This window comes from Bombina bombina, chromosome 4 (assembly GCF_027579735.1).
Source record: "Bombina bombina isolate aBomBom1 chromosome 4, aBomBom1.pri, whole genome shotgun sequence".
NCBI classification, from domain to species: domain Eukaryota; kingdom Metazoa; phylum Chordata; class Amphibia; order Anura; family Bombinatoridae; genus Bombina; species Bombina bombina.
This window is the reverse complement of record NC_069502.1, coordinates 993,948,000-993,974,831: the sequence shown is the minus strand read 5'-3', so window position 1 is coordinate 993,974,831 and position 26,832 is coordinate 993,948,000. Positions and strand designations below refer to the sequence as shown.

General features: G+C 39.1%; 1 protein-coding gene across 1 annotated transcript in view; it reads left to right on the top strand.

Moving 5' to 3' along the window:
• Window positions 1-23,213, top strand: part of XPO1 (exportin 1) — a 443,161-nt gene extending 419,948 nt beyond the window's left edge. The window contains exons 22-25 of the mRNA XM_053712052.1: window positions 3,526-3,660; window positions 3,865-4,024; window positions 21,406-21,502; window positions 22,200-23,213. Coding sequence (XP_053568027.1) covers window positions 3,526-3,660; window positions 3,865-4,024; window positions 21,406-21,502; window positions 22,200-22,346 — 539 coding nt within the window. The 3' untranslated portion in view covers window positions 22,347-23,213. The remainder of the gene's footprint in view (window positions 1-3,525; window positions 3,661-3,864; window positions 4,025-21,405; window positions 21,503-22,199) is intronic.
• The last annotated feature ends 3,619 nt before the right edge of the window (window positions 23,214-26,832 follow it).

Here is a 26,832-nt window from a genome sequence, read left to right as displayed (position 1 = left end):
AACAAGATGCCCAGATACTGATATAAAAATACATGATAAAACGGTTTAAAGACTGACTTAGAAACTCTTAGTTTACCTCTGTTGAAAAGATAGCTGGAAAGCCCATTGCAAGTGGGAAATAAGACACTCCCCCCTCCCCCTTCTTTTGCATATTAAAAGACCATTTACACAAACAGGAGCAAGCTGGAGAAGGTAGCTGACGGTATTCACATAAAACTTTGGGGCTTGGTTAGGAGTCTGAAAATCAGAGCAATGTTATTAAAAAATAAGCAAAACTATAGATTTTTAAAAAAAAATCAAACTTTATGGGCTATATAAATAGATCATCTACAAAACATATATGCAAAGAAAAAATGAGTGTATAATGTCCCTTTAAGTAAAATCAATTAGTTCTGGTAACTTGCATCTATTTTTCACATCACGTTTTTACTTGTTATACCATCACAATATTCTTCTTAAAGATGCAAAATTCTGTGTTTTTGTTATTTTCATGTATATTATGTTTACGGAAAACCCCCAGCTTTCATTCATAATGTTAAAATGGGACCAAAAGCGTCCAACCTTATTCAGGAGATAAAAAATGAGGACTGCATATCTTTGAATACAAGTTAATTTATCAAATATGATGAAAATGTTTGCATAACTGTATTCTATACTACCAATGTTATTTTATTTTCTATGTAATGTCCTTAATACATAAATAAAATGTAAACAAAAAGCGCATAACACTTTGCACTTAATCACAGATTAAATAGACATTGATCAATAGGCCATCAGATCTTCCTCCGTTGTGCTGTCAATTGCGTTCTCTACCACCAGCTTGTAGGACAGAAAGCCTTAATGTGTTTCATCCGGAAAGCATCTGGACTTAGCAGCACTAACTTTTAAGAAAGTCCTGACTATTATTCAATTCAGATTTTATATTTGATAAGTGCAATGTTTTATGTGCTTTTTACCTTGTTTTAAAGTCACCTTGATTTAAAGTTGTGCTTTCTTCCTTTTTGTTTTATGTAGAAAACTTAAAATTTTATTCCAATTTACATCAGTCCAATATTTGACTTCAATCTTTAATCAGATCTAGCTCTTCTAATAATACTGGTTCTTGAAGGTGGATCTCATTATCGGTGTTGAAACAATACCAAAAAAGGCCCCTCCACTGCCCCACTACCAGTACAGCAGCTATATAATCAAAAGACAGAAAAAAGCTGGACTCTTGCTGTATGAGGTAAGATGTGGGAGCAAACTCTGCAGATTACATATCCATCTCTGCAAAGTTCCTTAAAGTTCCTTAGCAGGCTCCTTCATCTGGCTAGAACGTTCCACTTCTGTGACCTTCAGCATTTACAGCATTCATTCACGGCTTTGTCGCGTCAGCATATTCTGTTTAACAAACCATTCCTGTGTGTAGTCAATTTGTCCTTTTTCCTCCAAGAAAGCGCCAACCTGCAAAACCGCTGTTGGGGATCCTGTATTCTTTAAAGTAGACAAACACAAAATAGGAGCATGGAAGGGGACTGTTTAAAAGGCTAAAACATAGCTTTTATTATATTGAAAACACACATGGCGTAGACCCACGGGCAGTTGCGGTCTTGAACATTTCGGCTTAATCATAGACCAGACCATGCAGCCACAGGGTATGCCATCCTTTTATATAAACCTATCTGGCCATGTGTACAAAAAGTAAACACTCTGATGCCTACACACTCAGTATTTCTAATGCAATAGAACACCTTTAGGATTGGAATAACAATGTAAATAAAAACTCTGTGTATGTGTATATATATATATATATATTCACCCTCTATACTTCGTAATCTTTGAGTGAGCAATTCAAATGTATGTACAGTTCCCAAAACATAAAATCAATCGAAGTAGGTAAGAACTGTCTTATCTTATTGTCATATGTATATCCTATCATGTTAACACTAAAAGTACACCAGTAAAAAGAGTTTTGAAATAAAAATTGACACATTATTTTATTTTTTGCCTTCCATATTTCTATTTTGCTGCCAAAAAAGTATATTTGCCTCAAGGTTAAGGCCACCTGGAACTCTGGTTCTCAACATTAAGATCCAGAAGGCTTATCAGGGTACCTATATATTAAACAGACAGAAAGGGGCCCCACCTGTGGAGAACTTATAGCAAATAAGCCTAAGCTCCCTACCTAATGCACTTGCTAGAGAGGCTTGACTCAAGCCACCTCAGAAAGGGAAAGTGAAGAGAAACGCAGTAAATACTGCATCTGCATTTAGATAGAACGGAGCAGTGACGTCTACAGGTAGAAATAAAGGGTGCAGGCACAAATGTCCTCTCAAACTGGCACTGCTCTTTTTTTCCTGCAATGACATCGCAGATCGCAGCATGTTCTATTTTGGGGCCTGAACTTACAGTTTAAATGTGCATGGGTTAATTTCCATTTAAAATAGAAGCATGTTTGCAATATTAGAAAAAAAAGCTTCTATTAAGTTATTACTGTTTTTCTACAGCATATACACACATCCTCTGAGGGCTGTGCACCAGTATTCAAGCGCCGCACCTGCTCAGAGAGTCAGCGGGAGCTTGTATGTTTAAAATTACGTTTATACAGAAGCAATATGAATCGCCACAAGCTCTCTGTGTTTGAATACTGCTGCACAGCCCTCATACAATATAAAAAATACAAGATCATTTACAGAATAGTAGTAATTTTACTAGAAGCATTATGGCTAATGATTATATTGCAAAAAGGCTTCTATTTCAAATTTATATGGACTTATGCACGTTTTAATTTTGGCCATTCTATCCCTTTAATTACTTAGCTCCTTTTTATGAAAGCTTTCAATACATACCCAGTTAGGCTGAGGAGCATGCACCTTAAGCACTATATGGCAGCAGTGTTCATAGCAATGCTATGCATTTAGTACTTAGACATGTGCTTGCTCCTAAGCCTATTTTTGTTTTCTTTCATATAAAGGCGCTACGTTTTTCAGCAAGGGATACAAAGAGATAAAATGATTCATAGAAGTAAATTGGAAAGCTCTGCTTAAATGCAAAAGTTTAACATTCTTTCATGTCCCTTTTGAGCTTGAAAAAGGTTTTTGAAAAAAAAAATTGGTTGATGAATTTTTGTGTTGTCTAGATCTTTTCTTTTTCTATGAAATCTGCATTATGTTTTTAATCAGACTTGAGTACCAATAACAGAGTGGGTTTGGATAATGATGTGGATTACTCCATGGAATTTTGTATTTTCTGCAGAATTTGTCTTTAATATAAATAAGAGAGTGAATAATAAACACCAAAATTATTTTTTTATTATTATTATTGATGTATCTATACAGGTAGCTAAAATTGATCTGGTCAGGGTTTCCAAAATCTAATTTTCAAAGTGCCCTTTTTATTATAATTTGTTGGAATAATCCTTCTCAATTAAAGATGGGAACAGAAACATCTAATTTACTTAAGTGAATTTTCTTGGGAACACTAAATAGAAATGTGGCTTCAGATGTAACCTTGTGAATTAACCTTATATTTTCTTTTCTTTTTTAGGATTACAGATATTGTACACATTATTACAGAATGTTGGTCAAGAGGAGGCTGCAGCTCAGAGTTTTTATCAAACATATTTTTGTGACATTCTCCAGCACATTTTTTCTGTTGTAACAGATACATCTCACACAGCTGGTATGTTTTTACATATGTATAATTTTGTATACGTCGTCTACAACCAAGTCAACTGAGCAACTATATTTGTTTTTCTAGAATAGTCTTCAAATGCCGAGCTTTTCACTTTCCTTTACAGAAACACCAAATAAGGGTATCTATTTTCTCTGTATAAGAAATATTTTGATAATCCTAAATAACAACAAATGGTATTTGTCTTTACAGGGCTAACAATGCATGCTTCAATATTGGCATACATGTTCAACCTAGTGGAAGAAGGAAAAATAAATGCACCATTAAACCCAGCAAGTCCACTAAACAACCAGCTGTTTATTCAAGAATATGTCGCTAATCTTCTAAAAGCAGCATTTCCACATCTACAAGAGTAAGTCTCCCCCACACATAGTGTGTTGCATGACTGTGCATGCTCCTGCAAGGGTCCAGTCAGCTACTGATCTTTGTCATGGCTAGAAAATACTGCTGTATGCTTGAATTCTCTTTTGCTTGACTAAAATGCCCTAGTATTAGTTGCTCTTCTGCAGCATGTTCAGCTCATAGCATTTACCATCTTCTTTTTTTTTTCCCCATTGCTATGCGTTTCTTCCTAAAATGCTCAGATTTAGAACTTTCTCTAGTTTCTCACTTTTCTAGCTTTCCGATTCTGACTAAGACATTTCATTAGTTGGCTTTCTCCATAAAGGGACATGAAACCCAACATTTTTCTTTCATGATTCAGATAGATTATACAATTCAAATAACTTTCCTCTTAACTTCTGTTATAAATTTTTGCTTCATTATCTTGGTATCCTTTATCGGAATGATGAAAGAACATTTTTGGGTTTAATGTCCTTTTAATATTTGTTTTCCTAAGAAAAAAGTGTGAAAAATGTTTTAATTTGTCATGAAAATCACTTGTGGATATATTTACGAAGTACGAAGGGGCATTTCTTCTGATCCTTATATCTGACGTTTAAATGTATATTCCCAGTCTTACAGTCCTTTCTTCAGAGGTAGGAGAATGTTACAAAGGTTGATGCCTCCATTTACATATTATTCAAGATAATTTAATACACTGTCCCATTAGCAGTAAACCTGTTCTGTTAAAGTATTATATTGGTAATGTTACAGGAAGTTTCTAAAAGGACCACTAAATGCTGTAGAATTACACAATTAACAGGTGCATAATAAAGACAATGCATTAACACCTACTGTGAATTTCAAATAAGCAGGAGATTTTATTTCTTTCATTGGCAAGAGTCCATGAGCTATGTAGGTACAATCCTACCAGGAGGGGCAAACTTTCCCAAACCTCAATATGCCTATAAATACACCCCTCACCACACCCACAATTCAGTTTTACAAACTTTGCCTCCTATGGAGGTGGTGAAGTAAAGTTTGTGCTAAGATTTCTACGTTGATATGCGCTTCTCAGCATTTTGAAGCCTGATTCCTCTGAGTAGAGTGAATGTCAGAGGGATGTGAAGGGAGTATCACCTATTGAATGCAATGTTTTTCCTCACAGGAGATCTATTTCATAGGTTTTCTGTTCTGTCGTAGAGATTCATCTCCTACCTCCCTTTTCAGATCGACGATATACTCTCATATTCCATTACCTCTACTTATAACCGTTTCAGTACTGGTTTGGCTATCTGCTATATGTGGATGGGTGTCTTATGGCAAGTATGTTTCTTCTGTTAAGTGTGATCAGTCCACGGGTCATCATTACTTCTGGGATATTAACTGCTCCCCTACAGGAAGTGCAAGAGGATTCACCCAGCAGAGCTGCATATAGCTCCTCCCCTCTACGTCACTCCCAGTCATTCTCTTGCACCCAGCAACTAGATAGGTCGTGTGAGAGGACTATGGTGATTATACTTAGTTTTATATCTTCAATCAAAAGTTTGTTATTTTAAAATAGCACCGGAGTGTGTTATTACCTCTCTGGCAGAGTTTGAGGAAGAATCTACCAGAGTTTTGCTATGATTTTAGCCGGAGTAGTTAAGATCATATTGCTGTTCTCGGCCATCTGAGGAGTGAGGTAAAGTTCAGATCAGGGGACAGCGGGCAGATGAATCTGCATAGAGGTATGTAGCAGTTTTTATTTTCTGACAATGGAATTGATGAGAAAATCCTGCCATACCGATATAATGTCATGTATGTATACTTTACACTTCAGTATTCTGGGAGAATGGTACTTCACTAGAATTACACTGTAAGAAGTACATAAAGCTGTTTAATAACTAGAAATTATGTTTAACGTTTTTGCTGGAATGTAAAATCGTTTTCATTTGCTGAGGTACTGAGTGAATAAATGTTTGGGCACCATTTTTCCACTTGGCAGTTGCTTAAATCTGTTTTTTCTGTCAGTTTCTGTTCTCCCTCACTGCTGTGTGTGTGGGGGAGGGGCGCTTTTACTATGCATCTAATATTTCAGTCAGCAACTCGTATTCCCTGCATGATCTGGTTCATCTCTACAGAGCTCAGGGGTCTTCAAAACTTATTTTGAGGGAGGTAATTTCTCTCAGCAGAGCTGTGAGAATTATAGTTTGACTGAAATAAAAACTTTTATTCTGTAATTTGTTTCCTGCTTTCAGAAATTGTTATCTTTGCTAATGGGATTAAACCTTTGCTAAAGTTGTGTTGTTTACAAGGATTGAGGCTATAACTGTTTCAATTTATTAATTTTTAACTGTCATAGATCTTCTGTGCTTCTTAAAGGCACAGTACGTTTTAATATTATTCTATTTGAATTGTATTTCCAAGTTGCAAGTTTATTTGCTAGTGTGTTAAACATGTCTGATTCAGAAGATGATACCTGTGTCATTTGTTGCAATGCCAAAGTGGAGCCCAATAGAAATTTATGTACTAACTGTATTGATGCTACTTTAAATAAAAATCAATCTGTACAAATTGAACAAATTTCACCAAACGAGGGGAGAGTTATGCCGACTAACTCGCCTCACGTGTCAGTACCTACATCTCCCGCTCAGAGGGAGGTGCGTGATATTGTAGCGCCGAGTACAGCTGGGCGGCCATTACAAATCACATTACAGGATATGGCTACTGTTATGACTGAAGTTTTGGCTAAATTACCAGAACTAAAAGGTAAGCGTGATCACTCTGGGGTGAGAACAGAGTGCGCTGATAATATTAGGGCCATGTCAGACACTGCGTCACAGGTGGCAGAACATGAGGACGGAGAACTTCATTCTGTGGGTGACGGTTCTGATCCAAACAGACTGGATTCAGATATTTCAAATTTTAAATTTAAACTGGAAAACCTCCGTGTATTACTAGGGGAGGTGTTAGCGGCTCTGAATGATTGTAACACAGTTGCAATACCAGAGAAAATGTGTAGGTTGGATAAATATTTTGCGGTACCGACGAGTACTGAGGTTTTTCCTATACCTAAGAGACTTACTGAAATTGTTACTAAGGAGTGGGATAGACCCGGTGTGCCGTCGATATTTAGAAAAATGTTTCCAATAGACGCCACCACAAGGGATTTATGGCAAACGGTCCCTAAGGTGGAGGGAGCAGTTTCTACTTTAGCTAAGCGTACCACTATCCCGGTGGAGGATAGCTGTGCTTTTTCAGATCCAATGGATAAAAAGTTAGAGGGTTACCTTAAGAAAATGTTTGTTCAACAAGGTTTTATATTGCAACCCCTTGCATGCATTGCGCCGATCACGGCTGCAGCGGCATTCTGGATTGAGTCTCTGGAAGAGAACATTGGTTCAGCTACTCTGGACGACATTATGGACAGGCTTAGAGTCCTTAAACTAGCTAATTCATTCATTTCGGAGGCCGTAGTACATCTTACTAAACTTACGGCGAAGAATTCAGGATTCGCCATTCAGGCACGCAGGGCGCTGTGGCTAAAATCCTGGTCAGCTGATGTTACTTCTAAGTCTAAATTGCTTAATATACCTTTCAAAGGGCAGACCTTATTCGGGCCCGGGTTGAAAGAGATTATCTAACAACGTAAATAAGAGAGTAGAAACCTAAAATACAGGTAACTAAAAGTCTAGGCAAAAGAGAGCACAGCTGTATATAATGAGTAAAAGACTAGGGCGAATTCTTGAAATACAAATAAATTTAATAAAGTTACATTAAATAAGTGCATACATCCAAACATACAATCACATACATACAGGGATATAGAAGATGCATAAAAATGTCAGATGGGCCGTGCAGGGGACTGGTGCACCAGTATACAAAAATAGGCAAATGTTCGTCACTTTGCATGTATAGGTGATATATAATTGTAATCCGCAGTATAGTGCATGTCCTTAAAGATGCACAGATCAAGTGGATACAGTCTTACCCCTTCGTGTCTAAATGTACATAGTAGCGTGAGGTCATCAGGAGTCAAGGGGAGCTTACCCTCGCCGCGTCTTTTTCACAGGCATGTGTAAAGTGCAAATAGATAACAGTTCATTGGAGTACCTGTCTTTTTCACGCGGTTGCTCTACCCTGAATTGTAGCTCCTGAGACACAGAAATATCCAGATGAGACAAGGGGTAGACCACAGTCACAGAGAGGACCCTTTGCCTGACTGTGGTCTACCCCTTGTCTCATCTGGATATTTCTGTGTCTCAGGAGCTACAATTCAGGGTAGAGCAACCGCGTGAAAAAGACAGGTACTCCAATGAACTGTTATCTATTTGCACTTTACACATGCCTGTGAAAAAGACGCGGCGAGGGTAAGCTCCCCTTGACTCCTGATGACCTCACGCTACTATGTACATTTAGACACGAAGGGGTAAGACTGTATCCACTTGATCTGTGCATCTTTAAGGACATGCACTATACTGCGGATTACAATTATATATCACCTATACATGCAAAGTGACGAACATTTGCCTATTTTTGTATACTGGTGCACCAGTCCCCTGCACGGCCCATCTGACATTTTTATGCATCTTCTATATCCCTGTATGTATGTGATTGTATGTTTGGATGTATGCACTTATTTAATGTAACTTTATTAAATTTATTTGTATTTCAAGAATTCGCCCTAGTCTTTTACTCATTATATACAGCTGTGCTCTCTTTTGCCTAGACTTTTAGTTACCTGTATTTTAGGTTTCTACTCTCTTATTTACGTTGTTAGATATTCACTTTTCTAGGATGCACCTGTATCTTTTATTGACTAATTAAGAGTGCTACTCACCCTGTTTTTCTTGTGAAAGAGATTATCGCTGACATTACAGGAGGTAAAGGCCATGCCCTGCCTCAGGACAAAGCCAAAGCCAAGACTAGACAGTCTAGTTTTCGTTCCTTTCGTAATTTCAAAGCAGGAGCAGCATCAACTTCCTCTGCACCAAAACAGGAAGGAGCTGTTGCTCGCTACAGACAAGGCTGGAAACCTAACCAGTCCTGGAACAAGGGCAAGCAGACTAGGAAACCTGCTGCTGCCCCCAAAACAGCATGAATTGAGGGCCCCCGATCCGGGATCGGATCTAGTGGGGGGCAGACTTTCTCTCTTCGCCCAGGCCTGGGCGCTAGAGATAATATCTCAGGGATACCTTCTGGACTTCAAATACTCTCCTCCAAGAGAGAGATTTCATCTGTCAAGATTGTCAACAATCCAGACAAAGAAAGAGGCTTTTCTACGCTGCGTACAAGAGCTCTTGTTAATGGGAGTAATCCATCCAGTTCCACGATAGGGACAGGGGTTTTACTCAAATCTGTTTGTGGTTCCCAAAAAAGAGGGAACTTTCAGACCAATCCTGGACTTAAAGATCCTAAACAAATTCCTAAGAGTTCCAGCGTTCAAGATGGAGACTATTCGGACAATTTTACCTATGATCCAAGAGGGTCAGTACATGACCACTGTAGATTTAAAAGATGCTTACCTGCACATACCGATTCACAAAGATCATTACCGGTACCTAAGGTTTGCCTTCCTAGACAGGCATTACCAGTTTGTGGCTCTTCCATTCGGATTGGCTACAGCGCCAAGAATCTTCACAAAGGTTCTGGGTGCTCTTCTGGCGGTACTAAGACCGCGGGGAATCTCGGTAGCTCCATACCTAGATGACATTCTGATACAAGCTTCAAGCTTTCAAACTGCCAAATCTCATACAGAGTTAGTACTGGCATTTCTAAGGTCACATGGATGGAAGGTGAACGAAAAGAAAAGTTCACTCGTTCCACTCACAAGAGTTCCCTTCCTGGGGACTCTTATAGATTCTGTAGAAATGAAGATTTACCTGACAGAGGACAGGCTATCAAGACTTCAAAGTGCTTGCCGCACTCTTCATTCCATTCAACACCCGTCAGTGGCTCAATGTATGGAGGTAATCGGCTTAATGGTAGCGGCAATGGACATAGTACCCTTTGCACGCTTACACCTCAGACCACTGCAACTGTGCATGCTAGGTCAGTGGAATGGGGATTACTCAGACTTATCCCCTTCTCTGAATCTGGATCAAGAGACCAGAAATTCTCTTCTATGGTGGCTTTCTCGGCCACACCTGTCCAGGGGGATGCCATTCAGCAGACCAGACTGGACAATTGTAACAACAGACGCCAGCCTTCTAGGTTGGGGTGCCGTCTGGAATTCCCTGAAGGCTCAGGGACTATGGAGTCAGGAGGAGAGTCTCCTGCCAATAAACATTCTGGAATTGAGAGCAGTTCTCAATGCCCTCCTGGCTTGGCCCCAGTTGACAACTCGGGGGTTCATCAGGTTTCAGTCGGACAACATCACAACTGTAGCTTACATCAACCATCAGGGAGGGACAAGAAGCTCCCTAGCTATGATGGAAGTATCAAAGATAATTCGCTGGGCAGAGTCTCACTCTTGCCACCTGTCAGCAATCCACATCCCAGGAGTGGAGAACTGGGAGGCGGATTTCTTAAGTCGTCAGACTTTTCATCCGGGGGAGTGGGAACTTCATCCGGAGGTCTTTGCCCAAATACTTCGACGTTGGGGCAAACCAGAGATAGATCTCATGGCGTCTCGACAGAACGCCAAGCTTCCTCGTTACGGGTCCAGATCCAGGGATCCAGGAGCAGTCCTGATAGATGCTCTGACAGCACCTTGGGACTTAGGATGGCTTACGTGTTTCCACCCTTCCCGTTGCTTCCTCGATTGATAGCCAGAATCAAACAAGAGAGAGCATCAGTGATTCTAATAGCACCTGCGTGGCCACGCAGGACTTGGTATGCAGACCTGGTGGACATGTCATCCTGTCCGCCTTGGTCTCTACCTCTGAAACAGGACCTTCTGATACAGGGTCCCTTCAAACATCAAAATCTAACTTCTCTGAAGCTGACTGCTTGGAAATTGAACGCTTAATTTTATCAAGACGTGGGTTTTCTGAGTCAGTTATTAGTACCTTAATACAGACTAGGAAACCTGTTACCAGAAAGATTTACCATAAGATATGGCGTAAATACCTACATTGGTGTGAATCCAAAGGTTACTCTTGGAGTAAGGTTAGGATTCCTAGGATATTGTCTTTTCTACAAGAAGGTTTAGAAAAGGGTTTATCTGCTAGTTCATTAAAGGGACAGATCTCAGCTCTGTCCATTCTGTTACACAAACGTCTGTCAGAAGTTCCTGACGTCCAGGCTTTTTGTCAGGCTTTGGCCAGGATTAAGCCTGTGTTTAAAACTGTTGCTCCACCATGGAGTTTAAACCTTGTTCTTAATGTTTTACAGGGCGTTCCGTTTGAACCCCTTCATTCCATTGATATAAAGTTGTTATCTTGGAAAGTTCTATTTTTAATGGCTATTTCCTCGGCTCGAAGAGTCTCTGAATTATCAGCCTTACATTGTGATTCTCCTTATTTGATTTTTCATTCGGATAAGGTAGTCCTGCGTACTAAACCTGGGTTCTTACCTAAGGTAGTTACTAACAGGAATATCAATCAAGAGATTGTTGTTCCTTCTTTATGCCCAAATCCTTCTTCAAAGAAGGAACGTCTACTGCACAACCTGGATGTAGTCCGGGCTCTAAAATTTTACTTGCAGGCAACTAAGGAATTCCGACAAACGTCTTCTCTGTTTGTCATTTACTCTGGGCAGAGGAGAGGTCAAAAAGCTTCCGCTACCTCTTTCTTTTTGGCTTCGTAGCATAATTCGTTTAGCTTATGAGACTGCTGGACAGCAGCCCCCTGAAAGAATTACAGCTCATTCTACTAGAGCTGTGGCTTCCACTTGGGCCTTCAAGAATGAGGCCTCTGTTGAACAGATTTGCAAGGCTGCAACTTGGTCTTCGCTTCATACTTTTTCCAAATTTTACAAATTTGACACCTTTGCTTCATCGGAGGCTATTTTTGGGAGAAAGGTTCTTCAGGCAGTGGTTCCTTCTGTATAAAGAGTCTGCCTATCCCTCCCGTCATCCGTGTACTTTTGCTTTGGTATTGGTATCCCAGAAGTAATGATGACCCGTGGACTGATCACACTTAACAGAAGAAAACATAATTTATGCTTACCTGATAAATTCCTTTCTTCTGTAGTGTGATCAGTCCACGGCCCGCCCTGTTTTTAAGGCAGGTAAATATTTTTTAATTTATACTCCAGTCACCACTTCACCCTTGGCTTTTCCTTTCTCGTTGGTCCTTGGTCGAATGACTGGGAGTGACGTAGAGGGGAGGAGCTATATGCAGCTCTGCTGGGTGAATCCTCTTGCACTTCCTGTAGGGGAGCAGTTAATATCCCAGAAGTAATGATGACCCGTGGACTGATCACACTACAGAAGAAAGGAATTTATCAGGTAAGCATAAATTATGTTTTTCATTACTTAAGGCACTCTCAGCTATGGTTTGGCACTTTATGTAATTATATAAAGTTCTAAATATATGTATTATACTGAAACCTGAATCATGGCAAATATAAGTACATTTCCTTTTGCAGATTGTCAGTTTCATATCTGGGAAATGCATTTTTTTAGGAAAATGTATTTCTTGCCTGGGGTGTATAGTCTTTTTTTCAATTGACTGTCATTTTAATTTCGACGGCATGAATTAGGCTAGCGAGGGCGCGAAATGCCAAAGTATATTGTGTCATTTTTGGCGCAAGATATTTTTGGGGCGAAGTTACGTTCGATGACGCAAATTCGTCATTTCCGGTGTGTCTGTCGACGCCGAGTCCTTTCACAAGGTAACGTCTTAAATGACGCGAGTGTCATTTCCGGATGTTGTTAGTGCCAAAAAATGTTCTCTGTTTGTTTGTGCGTCATACTTGGCGCCAAATATTTTCATTATTTTAAACCCCATTCCTATATGCCTCTAGCCTTTTTTTTCTCTATCAGAGTGCTATGCTGTTTGCATTTTTTTCCCATTCCTCAAACTGCCATATAAGGAAATTGATAATTTTGCTTTATATGTTGTTTTTTTCTCTTACATTTGCAAGATGTCTCAATCTGATCCTGTCTCAGAAATCACTGTTGGAACCCTGCTGACTGATAACAGTTCTATCAAAGTTTAAGTACATTTGTTGTAATCTTGTGGAGATTATATCTCCAGCTGTGGTTTGTAATTAGCTGTCATGATAAACTTTTACATGCAGAGAATGTGTCCATCAGTAATAGTACATTGCCTGTTGCTGTTCCTTTAACATCTAATGTACAAGATATACCTGTGAATTTCTAAGAATTTATTGCTGATTCTATTCAGAAGGCGTTGTCTGCCTTTCCACCACCTAATAATGTAAAGGTCTTTTAAAACTTCTCATAATGTTGATGAAATTTCAAATGACTGGCAACATACTGAATTATCCTCCTCTGATGATGATCTATCTGATTCAGATATTGGCACTGACAAATCTACTTATTTATTTAAAATGGAGTACATTCGTTCTTTGTTAAAGAAGTGTTGATTATATTGGATATTTTTTGATTATATTGGATATTTTAATATTAAAACTAGTAAACGTTTAAATTCTGTTTATAAACCTCCTGTGGTTTTTCCAGTTCCTGATGCTATTTCTGATATGATTTCTAAGGAATGGAATAGGCTTGGTGGTACTTTTATTCCTTCTTTAAAGGTTTTAAAAAAAAAAAAAAAAGAATTGTATCCTTTGCCAGCAGTTACATTGGAGTTTTGGTAAAAGATCCCCAAAGTTGATGGGGCTATCTACTCTTGCTTAGTGTACTACTATGGAAGATAGTACTTATTTTTTAAGATCCTTTCGATAGGAAACTTGATTCTTATCTAAAGAAAGCCTATTTATATTCGGGTCATCTTCTCAGGCCTGCATTTTATTTATCTGATGTTGCAGCTGCATCAACTTTTTGGTTGGAAAATTAGCGCAACAAGAATTGGTTTATGGTTTGTCTAGCATTGTTCGCTTGCTTCAACATGCTAATCGGTTTGTGATGCCATTTTTGTCATCAAAATTGATGTTAAATCTATGTCTTTAGCTATTCTAGCTAGAAGAGCTTTGTGGCCTAAATCTTGGAATACTGACATGACTTCTAAGTCCAGATTGCTATCTCTTTTTTCCAAGGTAATAAGTTATTTGGTTATCAGTTGAATTTGATTATCTCAACTGTCACTGGGGGAAGGGAGTTTTTTGCCTTAGGATAAGACTTAAGGGTAAATCTAAAGCTTCTAACAGTTTTCGTTTCTTTTGACTAAATAAGGAACAGAAACCTATTTCTTCCCCCAAGGAATCTATTTCCAATTGGAAATTTTATTCAAATCTATTCATTGTCCCAAAGAAGAAAATGAATTCAGGCCAGTTCTGAATGAACATTTTTGGAATCATTATGTAAGAGTACCAACTTTCAAAATGGTGATTCTAAGGACTATTCTGCCTTTTATTTCAGTAAGGGCATTATATGTCCACCATAGACTAACAGGGTGCATATCTTCATATTCTGATTCATCCAGTTCATTTTCAGTTTCTGAGATTCTCTTTTCTAGACAAGCTTTACCTATTTGTCGCTTTTCCTTTTGGCCTAGCGACAGCTCTAAGAATCTTTTCTAAGGTTCTTGGTGCCCTACTTTCTGTAATCGGAGAGCGGGATATTGTGGTGTTTCCTTATTTGGACGATTTCTTGGTATTAGCTCAGTCTTTTTATTCTACAGAATCTTACACGAATCAACTAGTGTTGTTTCTTCCAAAACATGGTTTTAGGATCAATTTACTAAAAAGTTCTTTGATTCCTCAGGCAAGGGTCACCTTTATAGGTTTCCAGATAGATTCAGTTTCCATGACTCTGTCTCTAACAGACAAGACGTTTTGAATTGGTTGCAGCCTGTCGGAACCTTCAGTCTCAGTCATTCCCTTCAGTAGCTATGTGCATGGAAGTTTTAGGTCTCATAACTGCAGCATCAGACGTGATCTCCTTTTGCATATGAGACCTCTCCAGCTTTGTGTGCTAAACCAATGGTGCAGGGTTTTTTCAAGGATATCACCATCGTATAGTTGTAGGGGCCTCTTTTGTTTGTCCAACCTGGACTGTGATCTCAACAGATGAGTCTTTCAGGTTGGGGAGTTGTTTGGGGATCTCTGACAGTGCAAGGGGTTTGGAAATCTCAAGAGGCGAAATTACCAATCAATATTTTGGAACTCCGTGCGACTTTCAGGGCTCTTTAACAGAGGTCAAATCTGAAAAGAGAACCGTTCATTTGTTTTCAGACAGACAATATCACAACTGTGTCATTTGTCAATCATCAGGATGGGACTCATAGTCCTTAAGCTATAAAAAAGTATCCCGGATACTTGATTGGGCGGATTCCAGCTCCTGTCTAATTTCTGTGGTTCATATCCCGGGTATAGACAATTGGGAAGCTGATTATTTCAGCCGTCAGACTTTACATCCGGGGGAGTAGTCCCTCCATCCAAATGTGTTTTCTCAGGTTGTTCAGATGTGGGGTCTTTCAGAAATAGATCTGATGGCTTCTCATCTAAACAAGAAACTTCCCAGGTACCTGTCCAGGTCCAGGGATCCTCAGGCGGAAGCAGTGGATGCATTGACATTTCCTTGGTGTTTTCAACCTGCTTATATTTTTCCAGCCTTTAGTTTTTCTTCCAAGAGTGATCTTCAAAATCATCATGGAACAATCGTTTGTGCTGCTGGTGGCTCCAGCATGGCCTCACAGGTTTTGGTATGCGGATCTTGTTCGGATATCCAGTTGCCAACCTTGGCCACTTCCATTAAGGCCGGACCTTCTGTTTCAAGGTCCGTTTTTTCCCATCAGGATTTCAAATCTAAAGGTATGGAAATTGAACTCTTGGTGCTTAGTCATAGAGGTTTCTCTGACTTTGTGATTTGCATGTTGCTAAAACGCTTCTAATAGAAGTAAAAACATTTCCAAGTTAACACCTCTTATTCTCCTTTTTCATAAAATTAATTCATATGGCTGCAGGACACAAATCATTAGGATGATCATAGAAGTCTCTATTTTCTCCTTAGCTAATGAGTCCATAGCCCACATATTATGAAGCTATAGACTCTTATCAGCCCGAAGGAAATAAAATTATCAGCAAGTATAAATTGCTTTTTCTAGTTGTTAATCCAGTAAGGGTTGAAGTAAAACTGCAGTCTATATAAAAAAAAATTTTCATACAGGTGGTGAGTCCACAATCCATTACTCCTGGGAATTATCCTTCCCTGCCACTAGGAGGAGGCAAAGATTCTCAAACCCCAAGAACTCTATAAAACCCACCTCACCAATACCTAAGTCTTGTCTTTGCGTCCGCTGAAGGTGGTCAAAGAATGAAGATTATGTGCATTTGATTATTTAGGGAGAAGGGTTCTCAGAATCTGCTGCCTCTAAACCTCCGGCTGCGGAGGAACCAGACTTTAGATTTAGGATTGAGCATTGGCTACTTTAGAGGTTCCAGAACCTAAATTACCTGAGGAACCTTCTATTCCTAAACTTGATAAGGTTTGAGGACAGGGTAGGGCCACAGACTTTCCCAGTTCCCATAAAGATGGAAAATATTAATAATGAATTGAAGAGGCTTCGATCTTTTTCCCCGTCTTCTTCCTTTAAGATAATTGTTCCCGGTTCCGGACTTGCAATTGGAGTTGTGGGGTTCCGTCCCTAAGGTGGATGGAGCTATCTCCATGCTCGTTAAGCGCACTACTATCCCGCTTGAGGATAGTTCGTCGTTTAAGGAGCCCATGGATAAGAAGCTAGAAACTCTGTTAAGAAAGCTGTTTCATCACACGGGGTATTTGTTTCAACCTGCAGCGGCAGTTGCTGTGGTGGCTGGAGCTGCTACATATTGGTGCGACTCTCTATAGGAGATGATCGAGGTGGAAACTCCCCTTTAGGAGATTCAGGAAAGAATTAAGGCCTTGAGGGTAGCTAATTATTTTATCTGTGCAGATAATTCGCCTGAATGCCAAGACATCCGTTTTTTCTGTTCTAGCCCGTAGGGCACTCTGGCTGAAGTCTTGGTCAGTGGACATGACTTCAATATCTTGACTACTTTCCCTTCCTTTTAAGGGGAAGATTCTTTTTGGTCCAGGCCTGGACTCAATCGTATCCACGGTCACTGGGGACAAAGGTGCCTTTCTACCACAGGATAAGAAAAATAAACCTAAAGGACAGGGTCCTAATTTTCTTTCTAATAACACGGTGAGTCCACGGATCATCAATAATTACTGTTGGGAATATCACTCCTGGCCAGCAGGAGGAGGCAAAGAGCACCACAGCAGAGCTGTTAAATATCACTTACCTTCCCACAAACCCCAGTCATTCTCTTTGCCTCTAGTACAGGGAAGAGGTGAAGTAATTAGGTGTCCTGATAAAGATTCTTCTATCAATATTTTTTTATTTTGAAGTCTGGGCAAGATTGCTCTGGCCTTCCATCACAATCTGCGTCTAGCTGTACTCCACGTTATTCTCTTCAGCAGGGCTGTGGTGGCTTTAAAGCATTTAGTAACTTGTAAAGTGTGCTTTTCTGCGTTTTCCTAACATGTTGATGCCCTGGTATAGAAAGCCTGAGTAAGCTTACTCTTTTTACACAGGTCTCTGTGAGGAGCGGCGTCCTCTCAAACTTTGTGAGTCGTCTGACTGCCGGACGACTAGAATGCAGGTAAGTGCCTTTTATTTTTCTGGGGCTAGAAGGCTGGCACTGAAGGGGTTAAAACCCTCTGCTATTAATGGGACATATCCTTACGGCAGTGGCAGGCACATCATGCATGTGACATGGAGACTGTTATCCTTCACAACAAGGAGTGAGTTATCTCCCAGTTGGGCTAGATTTATATGCTGTATTTAATTATACGTTATTTAAAGTTCCCTAGTTCATAGGGAATATGATTCAGGGAATGTTAGGATCTAAAGCTCCTGCTTCCTTTTTTAAGTGTATTTGCGCCATTTCTGTGGTTCTGCATAGTATCTGAGGTATTGGCAATGAGTTCTCTGGTGAATCCCCAGCTCCGTAGTTGGTTAACATTAGAGGAGCTGTGCAAGGGTGCCAATGTTTTGTGTTATACTGTGTTAGACTGGTTTGGGATGGTAACACATCTGATAAATTCTTTAGTCCTAGAAGATTCCTTATACTAGTTAGTCGACGGAATAGAGCTCTTTCCGTGCCGATTTTTGGCCACGCCTTCTGTCTTCATTACGGAGCAGCTCCATTTTTGAGGCATTTGAGTGTTCGTTTGCTACTCCGCTTCGTTCTCCAGCTTGTTTCTGACTGCCTCAATGTTTTGCTCTATGTACTCGCTCTGTGAAACAAAGGAATGGAACAGTGTGTGTCTGTGGGATAGCCCTTAACGAACATCCCATTTTTAAACTGTCACTAAATAATGATGTTTACATTGGCTTATTATTCATTTTTCCCATAAGCAGTAAAAAACATAAAGCAATTAGGGTCGGAATTTTTTCTTCCCCCTACATATGTGAATCCATTGTGTGAGTTACATAAGTTCCACTTTCTTATATAAATTATATCCAATTAATACATTTATTTGGCTACAGTATTGCAACAGAGGTATGTTCCCAAATATATTTAGATTTTTTTAAGTAGTTCATATTATCTTAAAGTGTCAATTTAATTATTTTTAATAATTTAATTTCCAAGATAATTATTAGTCTTCCTGTATGTTGTTGTTTAGGCTATGCCACAGTTTTCTCTCCAGATGTCCCAAGTCTTTGTATGGCGTCACATGCAGTGCCCTGTGGTTCCTCTCAATCTCCTGGAGGAGTTATTTGCTTGCAGACTTGTCTGCCCAGGTACCTTCGGGTATCTGTGGCATTACCTGCCTTACCTATCTTAAAGGCATATATCGCAAGAGGAAATTTATCTACTCGGTAAGGTTTCTGCTCCGCTTGCTATTAAACTTTTTTCTCCTTATAGTCTGAGGAGGATAGTCAGTAGCATCTGAGGGTTTAAGCTCCTATTCGGACAGTATAATTCCTTCATCTAGTGCTGAAGTAGTTCTCTTCAGATCAAGCCTGAACTCCTTTTGTATTATTTAGGAGGGGTTGGCTACTGGATAAATATTGGCTCCCCTGTCGTAGATCCTCAACATCTAGTAAATTTAATGTATACTAGGACTCGTCTGAAACTTTTTCCTGTTCTCGACCGGGCTAGGATAATTTTCTCAGGTATGGGAGAAGGCAAGGATTCCTCTTTCCCCCATCTCCTGTTAGTGATAAGCTGTCTCGTTTAAATTTCATGGCACAGAGTGCTTAAAGTAGTAGGGGCCATTGTTTTTCTGGTTAAGAGATTTTCAATCCATATAAGGGATAGATATCTTATAAGGACAAGTGAGGCATCTTTTTTGGTGCGGTGCCTTGTCTGATTCCATTTGGAGGACTCCATGAGGAGATCCAGGAGAAAGGTCGTTTGGCCACTCTTTATTTCTATTGCTTCCTTCGTAACTCCAGGAAGTCTTTCCCTTTTGTCTTCCAAGCAGAAGCGTTTAAGTCCTCTTGGATATCCAGTCAGTTTTGGGTCAAAGGGTAGTAATTAAGAAACCCGCAGCTAACTCATGAGCATGTGGGGTTTGCCCCGAGCCAGGATCGGATCCTGTGGGGGGCAGTCTATCTCAGTTTTTATCATGCCTAGATACGAGTTGTCCTAGATACCTAAGGAGCTGTAGGTATAGTATTCCAGGGTTACAAATTGGCATTCTTCTCCTTCCTCCCAGGAGCGGCGGACGTGCCGGATGTACAATCTTTTTATCAGGTCCTGGTCCGAATCAGGACTGTGTTTAGGTCAGTTGCTCCCTTGGAGCCTTATCCTTGTTTTTTAAAGTTTTTTTTCTTCAGGTTCTGTTTGAGCCTATGTATTCCATAGATTTTAAGATGTTATCTTGGAAAGCTTTTTTCTTCTGCTCGAAGGGTTTCTTAACCCTTTGCTGTGTGACTTTCCTTATCTCGTTTTTCAGACAGATAAGGCAGTTCTTCGTACCGTGTTTGGTTTTCTTCCTATGGTTGTTTTGGAACAGAGATTTTTATCAGGATCTTTGTTCCTTTTCTCTGTCCTAATCCTCCTCATTAAGAGCGTCTCTTGCACAACTTAGATGTTGTGCGGGCCCTTAGTTTTTATCTACAGGCTACGAAGGACCTCAGAATAGGATCCACCCCTTCCTTTTTGTTCCCGCCCGTTATTCATTCAGTGTCCTCTGGAGCTTGGGTATAGTTTTCCCAAAAGTACAGAATGAAGCTGTGGATTCTCCCTATCTTAGGAAGGAAAACATAATTTATGCTTTCCAGATAAATTCCTTTCCTTCCGAATAGGGGAGAGTCCACGGCCCCTGCCCAATTTTTGTCTATGGGCGGTCCCCTATTTTATTCTTCTGGCACCATTTATACCCTAATGTTTCTCCTACTTTTCCTTGTTCCCTCGGCAGAATGACTGGGGAAGTGGAAGGGATATTTAAGCCTTTGGCTGGGGTGTCTTTGCCTGGAGGCCAGGTGTTGTATTTCCCAACAGTAAGGAATGAAGCCGTGGATTCTCCATATCCGGAAGGAAAGGAATTTATGTGGTAAGCATAACTTCTGTTTTTGCTAGTCAGCCATTTGGTCATCTTTGCATATTTTTTTTTGACTATTTTAATTTTTATTCTTCTGAGGCAGCCTTTGGTAGGGTGTCATTCAGCCAGTTGTCTCAGGTTGATTTAATTTTGCCTGTTGGTTGTTTTTTTGTTGCGTTTTTTTTTTTTTTTTTTTAATCTGATTGGGTTGTGTATTTAGTTTCTCAGTGAAAAAATGTTTTTTAGATCCAACCCTTTCCTGTTGTTGCTCGTGGACTCCACAGCTTGTGTATCAGTTCCCAGGAGTAATGGATTGTGGACTCCACCACTCGTTTTTTTTTCCCCACACATTTTTTACCTGCTCCTATATTGTTGGCGCTTATTACTTTTCCTTCCTCTTTGTGCTTGGCCATATGTTGGACTGAGGTAATGGTGAAGTGGGAGGGGTTTTTATAAATTTCTTGGGGTTTTGGAATCTTTGCTGCCTCCTAGTGGTAGGAAAGGTTAATTCCCAGGAGTAATGGATCGTAAACTCTCACCACCATGAAAGAAATCAATTTATGGAACCTAATAAGTTAATTTAACATTGATTTACCTCTTATTTAGGAAAAAAAAAATTGAATGTACACACTTGGTCTCTTCATATTACTGTTACTAATCTTTTGCATTGCTGTAAATTCCCATTTATTGTCTTCTACCTCATGAATTTATTTAACCTATTCCAAGCTTTCAACAGTTTTGCATCCTTTGCTCAGTCATATTTTCTTTTCTTTATGATGATCAGTTGTCATTATTCTTTTATAATCTTGTGCATATTTGCTAGATGGTTGTAACAAAATGTATCTTTTTTTCCTTCTCTTTAGTGCTCAAGTTAAACTATTTGTGACGGGTCTCTTCAGTTTAAACCAGGATATTCCTGCTTTTAAAGAACACCTTAGGGATTTTCTTGTACAAATAAAGGTAATCTGTTAAACTTTATATACGTGTGTGTATATGTGTATATGTATATATATGTATGTGTCTGTGTGTATGTACGTATGTGTATGTGTGTGTATATATATATATATATGTATATGTATGTATGTATCTATATATGTGTGTATGTATGTATCTATCTATATATATATATCTATATATGTGTGTTTGTGTGTGTATGTATCTATATATATATATATATATATATATATATATATATTCCTGAACAAATGGCCGCACTCTCAGGTCTTTTGGTGAAAAAAGTAAATACTCTTTAATGGAACGTTTTCGGGGAATTCCTCCCCATCATCAGCATGCGGATGATGGGGAGGAATTCCCCGAAAACGTTCCATTAAAGAGTATTTACTTTTTTCACCAAAAGACCTGAGAGTGCGGCCGTTTGTTCAGGAATATTTATTGCATGTTTGCACCCAGGCAGATGTCCACAGGAGGGTAACACTGTACATTGGATGGGATTTTATATATATAGTGGGATTACCTGCTTCATACAAAGGGACATGTCCCTCTTATTTGAATGAAATTCCTCAACACAAAATAAAGGATCTTTTTTTTTTTTAAATTGGCAAAATTAATGGGTTATATTTTATTGTTTTGCCTATTATCAGAAAAATATATATTTTAAACCTTTTTAGTTTACACTTTTTTCCCCTCCTTTATATAGGAATATGCTGGCGAAGACACTTCAGATTTGTTCCTGGAAGAAAGAGAAACTGCTCTTCGACAAGCCCAAGAAGAGAAACACAAACTTCAGATGTCTGTTCCAGGCATACTTAATCCACATGAAATTCCTGAAGAAATGTGTGATTAGTTTTTAGAAGCCAAGTTGTATAGTAAACTTCCTCCCTCTGAACATCAACTTTTGTTCAGGAAAAACGTCACTTGGATTATCGTTGACCAAAATGATGCCAATTTGTAAATTGTCACCTAGTGGCCCTTTTTTCTTATTATGCTTTTTTGTATAAGAAATTTTCTGTGAAATATCCTTCCATTGTTTAAAGCTTTGGTCATCTTTTGGTTTGCATGAAGTTAAGAATTAAGGCTTTTTATTTTTTCCCCCCTCCTTCATGCCAATTTTATGGCTCTGGGGGTGAGAGAATTTTGAACCTACATGTCTGATGTGGAAGCATATCCCCTAATAGAAAATACCAAATATTAGTTATGACAGGCTAGGAGGAATTTCATTGACAACATCAATTGACAAGTATGGCATTGCTGCATTTCTGAACATTATTTTATTTTTATTTTTTTCCCCTTGGGAGGGAGGGTTGAAATGGGTTAGACTACGATCTGCAATTTGGATAGAATTAAAAAAAAACTTTTGCGGCAAGATCATGTGCATATCATCCCATTGTAAACCGTCTTCAGAAACTATGGGAACACAGTACAGTTAGTTATTTTTACACAGTTTTTGTTTTGTGTGTGTGCTGTCGCTTTGTCGACAACAGCTTTTTGTTTTCCTCAATGAGGAGTGTTGCTCATTTGTGAGCCTTCATTAACGAGAAGTGAAATGGTTAAAAAAAAAATATTTATCCTGTTAGAATAGGCTTGCATCTTTTTAACAACTCATAAAACTCTGGCTTTTGAGATGACTTGTACTAATTTACATTGTTTACCATGCTGTAGTGCTTTAAGAACACTACTACTTAAAAATCAAAATAAACTTGGTTTACATTTATCCTTTTGTTGCATCTCTAAGTGCTTTAATATTCCTAACTACTATACAGTAAAAAAAAATGTATGCTTTAAAAAGTCTATTGGTTTCTTGTCTTAAAGGGACAGTATACACCAATTTTCATATAACTGCATGTAATAGACACTACTATAAATATGCACAGATAGTGATATAAAAAATCCAGTATAAAACCGTTTAGAAGCTTCCAGTTTAGCTCTGTTTAAAAGGTTACTGGAACACCCACTGCAAGTGGGAAATATCAGACAGCCCCCCTCCCCCTTCCTTTGCATATGAAAAGACCCTTTACACAAACAGGAGCAAGCTGGAGTAGGTAAACGTCTGTATTCTCCTAAATCTTTGGGGCTTAGTTAGGAGTCTGAAAATCAGATAAATGTTAAAAAATTAGCAAAACTTCCATTTAAAAAAAAAAAAAAAAACTATGGGCTATATAAATGAATCATCTACAAAACATTTATGCAAAGAAAAATCTAGTGTATAATGTCCCTTTAATGTTAATCTAAACTTTTTTTTTTTTTAGGGCCATTATAGTTAAAAAAAATTACATGCTCTAATCTATTAAAGGGAAAAGACTTCTGGTCTGAGTGGGAAAGTGCCGCTGATCCAATCAGCAGTGCAAGTTGCACATCTGAGTTGTGCAACTTGGCTTCTGATTGGATCACCAGTGTTTTTTCAGCTCAGGACCAGCAGTGTTCCACATGTACCTAACAGCACTTCTACTGTGTGTTTAACCCCTGTGCAGGGGTTAACCACAAAGTATTGCTGCAAGGGTTGATAGTCTTAAAATTACGTGCGTTAATGAATTAGAGCATGTCATTATTCAACTAATATGACTCTTTAATATGTGTGTGTGTGTATATGTGTATATATATATATATATATATATATATATATATACTTTTGTTGCTATGGGCCTGTTGATCAATAGCCCACCAGCATTGAGAGAAATGTATATTCATATGCAGAACACTGCATAGCTGGAGAAACAGCTCACAAGATATATGCCTATGTATAATTTTCTTTCTAATGACACGGTGAGTCCATGGATCATCTCTAATTACTATTGGGAATATCACTCCTGACCAGCAGGAGGAGGCAAAGAGCACCATAGCAAAGCTGTTAAATATCACCTCCCTTCCCTCCAAACCCAGTCATTCTCTTTGCCTACATTTAAAAGCAAGGAGGTGGTAAAGTTTAGGTGTCGAAGAAGATTCTTCAATCAAGATTTTATTCTTTTTCAGCAGTACAAATTTTTTTTTGCTTTTTCCTGGGGTTTAGCTGTAGCTCATGTCAGTCAATTCAGTAAAGCAGTGGTGGCTTTTAAGCAATTGGGAACTTGTGGGGTATAATCCTCACTGCGCCTCCCAAATACTTGTATTGAGAGAACATTGAATTACAGGCATAGACTTTTTGATTCTGAGCCATCATTGTCTAAGGCGGATGCTGTTCAGTCTCCTGAAAATGTTCAAGATATGCCGCAGCTTTATCCTCAAGTGTCCCAAACTTTATCGTCCACACATGCAGTGCCCTGCGTTTCCTCTCGCACTCTGTTGGAGTTACGTTGCAAGACATTGCAACCCACATATCTTCTGCGGTGGCTGATGCGCTGTCTGCTTTTCCCATGCTGCAGGGAAAGCGCAAGAGGAAATCTAAGGAATCAGTGAGTAAGGTTTCTGACACAGTCATGGTTATTCCGAATGTTCCTTCCCAGAAGTCTGAGGAAAATACTTTGGTAGCATCTGAGGGTGAAATCTTCTGATGCTGAAGTTGTTTCATTCAGATTTAAGCTGGAACATCTTCGTTTGTTACTTAATGAGGTTTTGGCTACCCTGGAAGACTCCGACACTACTGTCGTAGTCCATCCTAAGGCTAGTAAGCTAAACAATTACTTTGATGTACCTTCCATGGTGGAGGTTTTCCCTGTACCAGACCGGACTACAGAGATTATTGCTAGGGAATGGGAGAGACCTGCTATCCCTTTTTCTCCATCCCCAATATTTAAGAAGATGTTTCCAATAGCTGACTCTATCAAGGAGTCTTGGCAGACGGTCCCCAAGGTGGAAGGAGCAATTTCCACTTTGGCTAAGAGAGCCACTATTCCCATAGAGGATAGCTGTTCCTTAAAGGATCCTATGGATAAGAAGTTGGAAGGTCTACTTAAAAAGATGTATGTACTAAACACAATGGTTTAATATCTGGATCGTCTTTGAGAGTACATGCCATGTCTTAATGGGAGGTCTGGTGGGTTGAAGAAATTATTGATGTTTATCTACATAGTAACGGAAAGTAGAAGCAATGGTATCATTCTGACAACTTTATTTATATATATATATATATATATACCGTTTATTTGTTATAATTTCTAATTTGATTTTTGTTTTGTTATCACATGTATAAAATAAGACAACAGAATCTAGTGTGTACAACTTGCCTATATCATGTAACGAAACTTACTACAGCTTGTATACATGCTGTAACTGGTTTTTGCTATAATAAAGCTGTTTAATATAAAAAAAAAATGTATGTACACCAGGGTTTACAATGGCAACCTGCGGTGTGTATTGCTACCGTCACCAGCGCGGTGGCATACTGGTTTGATGCTTTGTCTGATTCTATTCAGACAGATACTCCCTTTGAAGAGATCCAGGATAGGATCAAGGCTTTTAAGTTGGCCAATGCCTTTTATTACGGATGCTTCCCTACAGGTTAAGCTGGGAGCAAAGATTTCTGGTTTTGTCGTACTGGCGCGCAGAGCCTTATGGTTGAAGTCCTGGTCTGCGGATGTCGTCTAAGCTTTTGGCGATTCCCTACAAGGGTAAGACCCTGTTTAGGCCGGGTTTGGCTGAAATTATTTCAGATATTACGTGAGGAAAAGGTCATTTCCTCCCTCAGGATAAGAGGACTAAGCAGAAAGGGTGTCAGAGTAATTTTCGTTCCTTTCAAAACTTCAAAGGTAAACATTCCTCTCCTATCAAGCAGGAACAGTCCAAACCTTCCTGGAGGTCCAACCAGTCTTGGAACAATGGAAAGCAATCTAAAAAGCCTGTTAATGACTCAGTCAGCATGAAGGGTCTGCCCCTGATCCGGGACCGGATCTTGTGGGGGGCAGACTTTTTTTCGCTCAGGCCTGGCTCGGGATGTTCCGGATTTCTGGGTGGTGGACATCGTGTCCCAAGGATACAAACTATGGTTCAAGTCCTTTCCTCCAAGGGGCAGGTTTCTGCTCTCAAGATTATTTGTAGACCAGATATAAAGAGGCATTCTTACATTGTGTCCGGGACCTTTCCGACCTAGGATTGATAGTTCCTGTTCCAATGCAGGAACAGGGTCTGGGATTTTACTCCAATCAGTTCATGGTTCCCAAAAAAGAGGGAACCTTCAGACCAATTTTAGACCTTAAAAGTCTAAACAAGTTCCTCAGAGTACCTGTTAATTTTGTCGACTAAAATGAGTATAAAACTAAAGAAATTCTGATGGCTAAAACTAAATTGGCATTTTAGTCAAGACTATGACTAAAACTAAATCAAAATGACATTTTAGTCAAGACTGACTAAAACTAAATCAAAATTTGCTGACAAAAACATTTAATACAAGGTGTTATAAT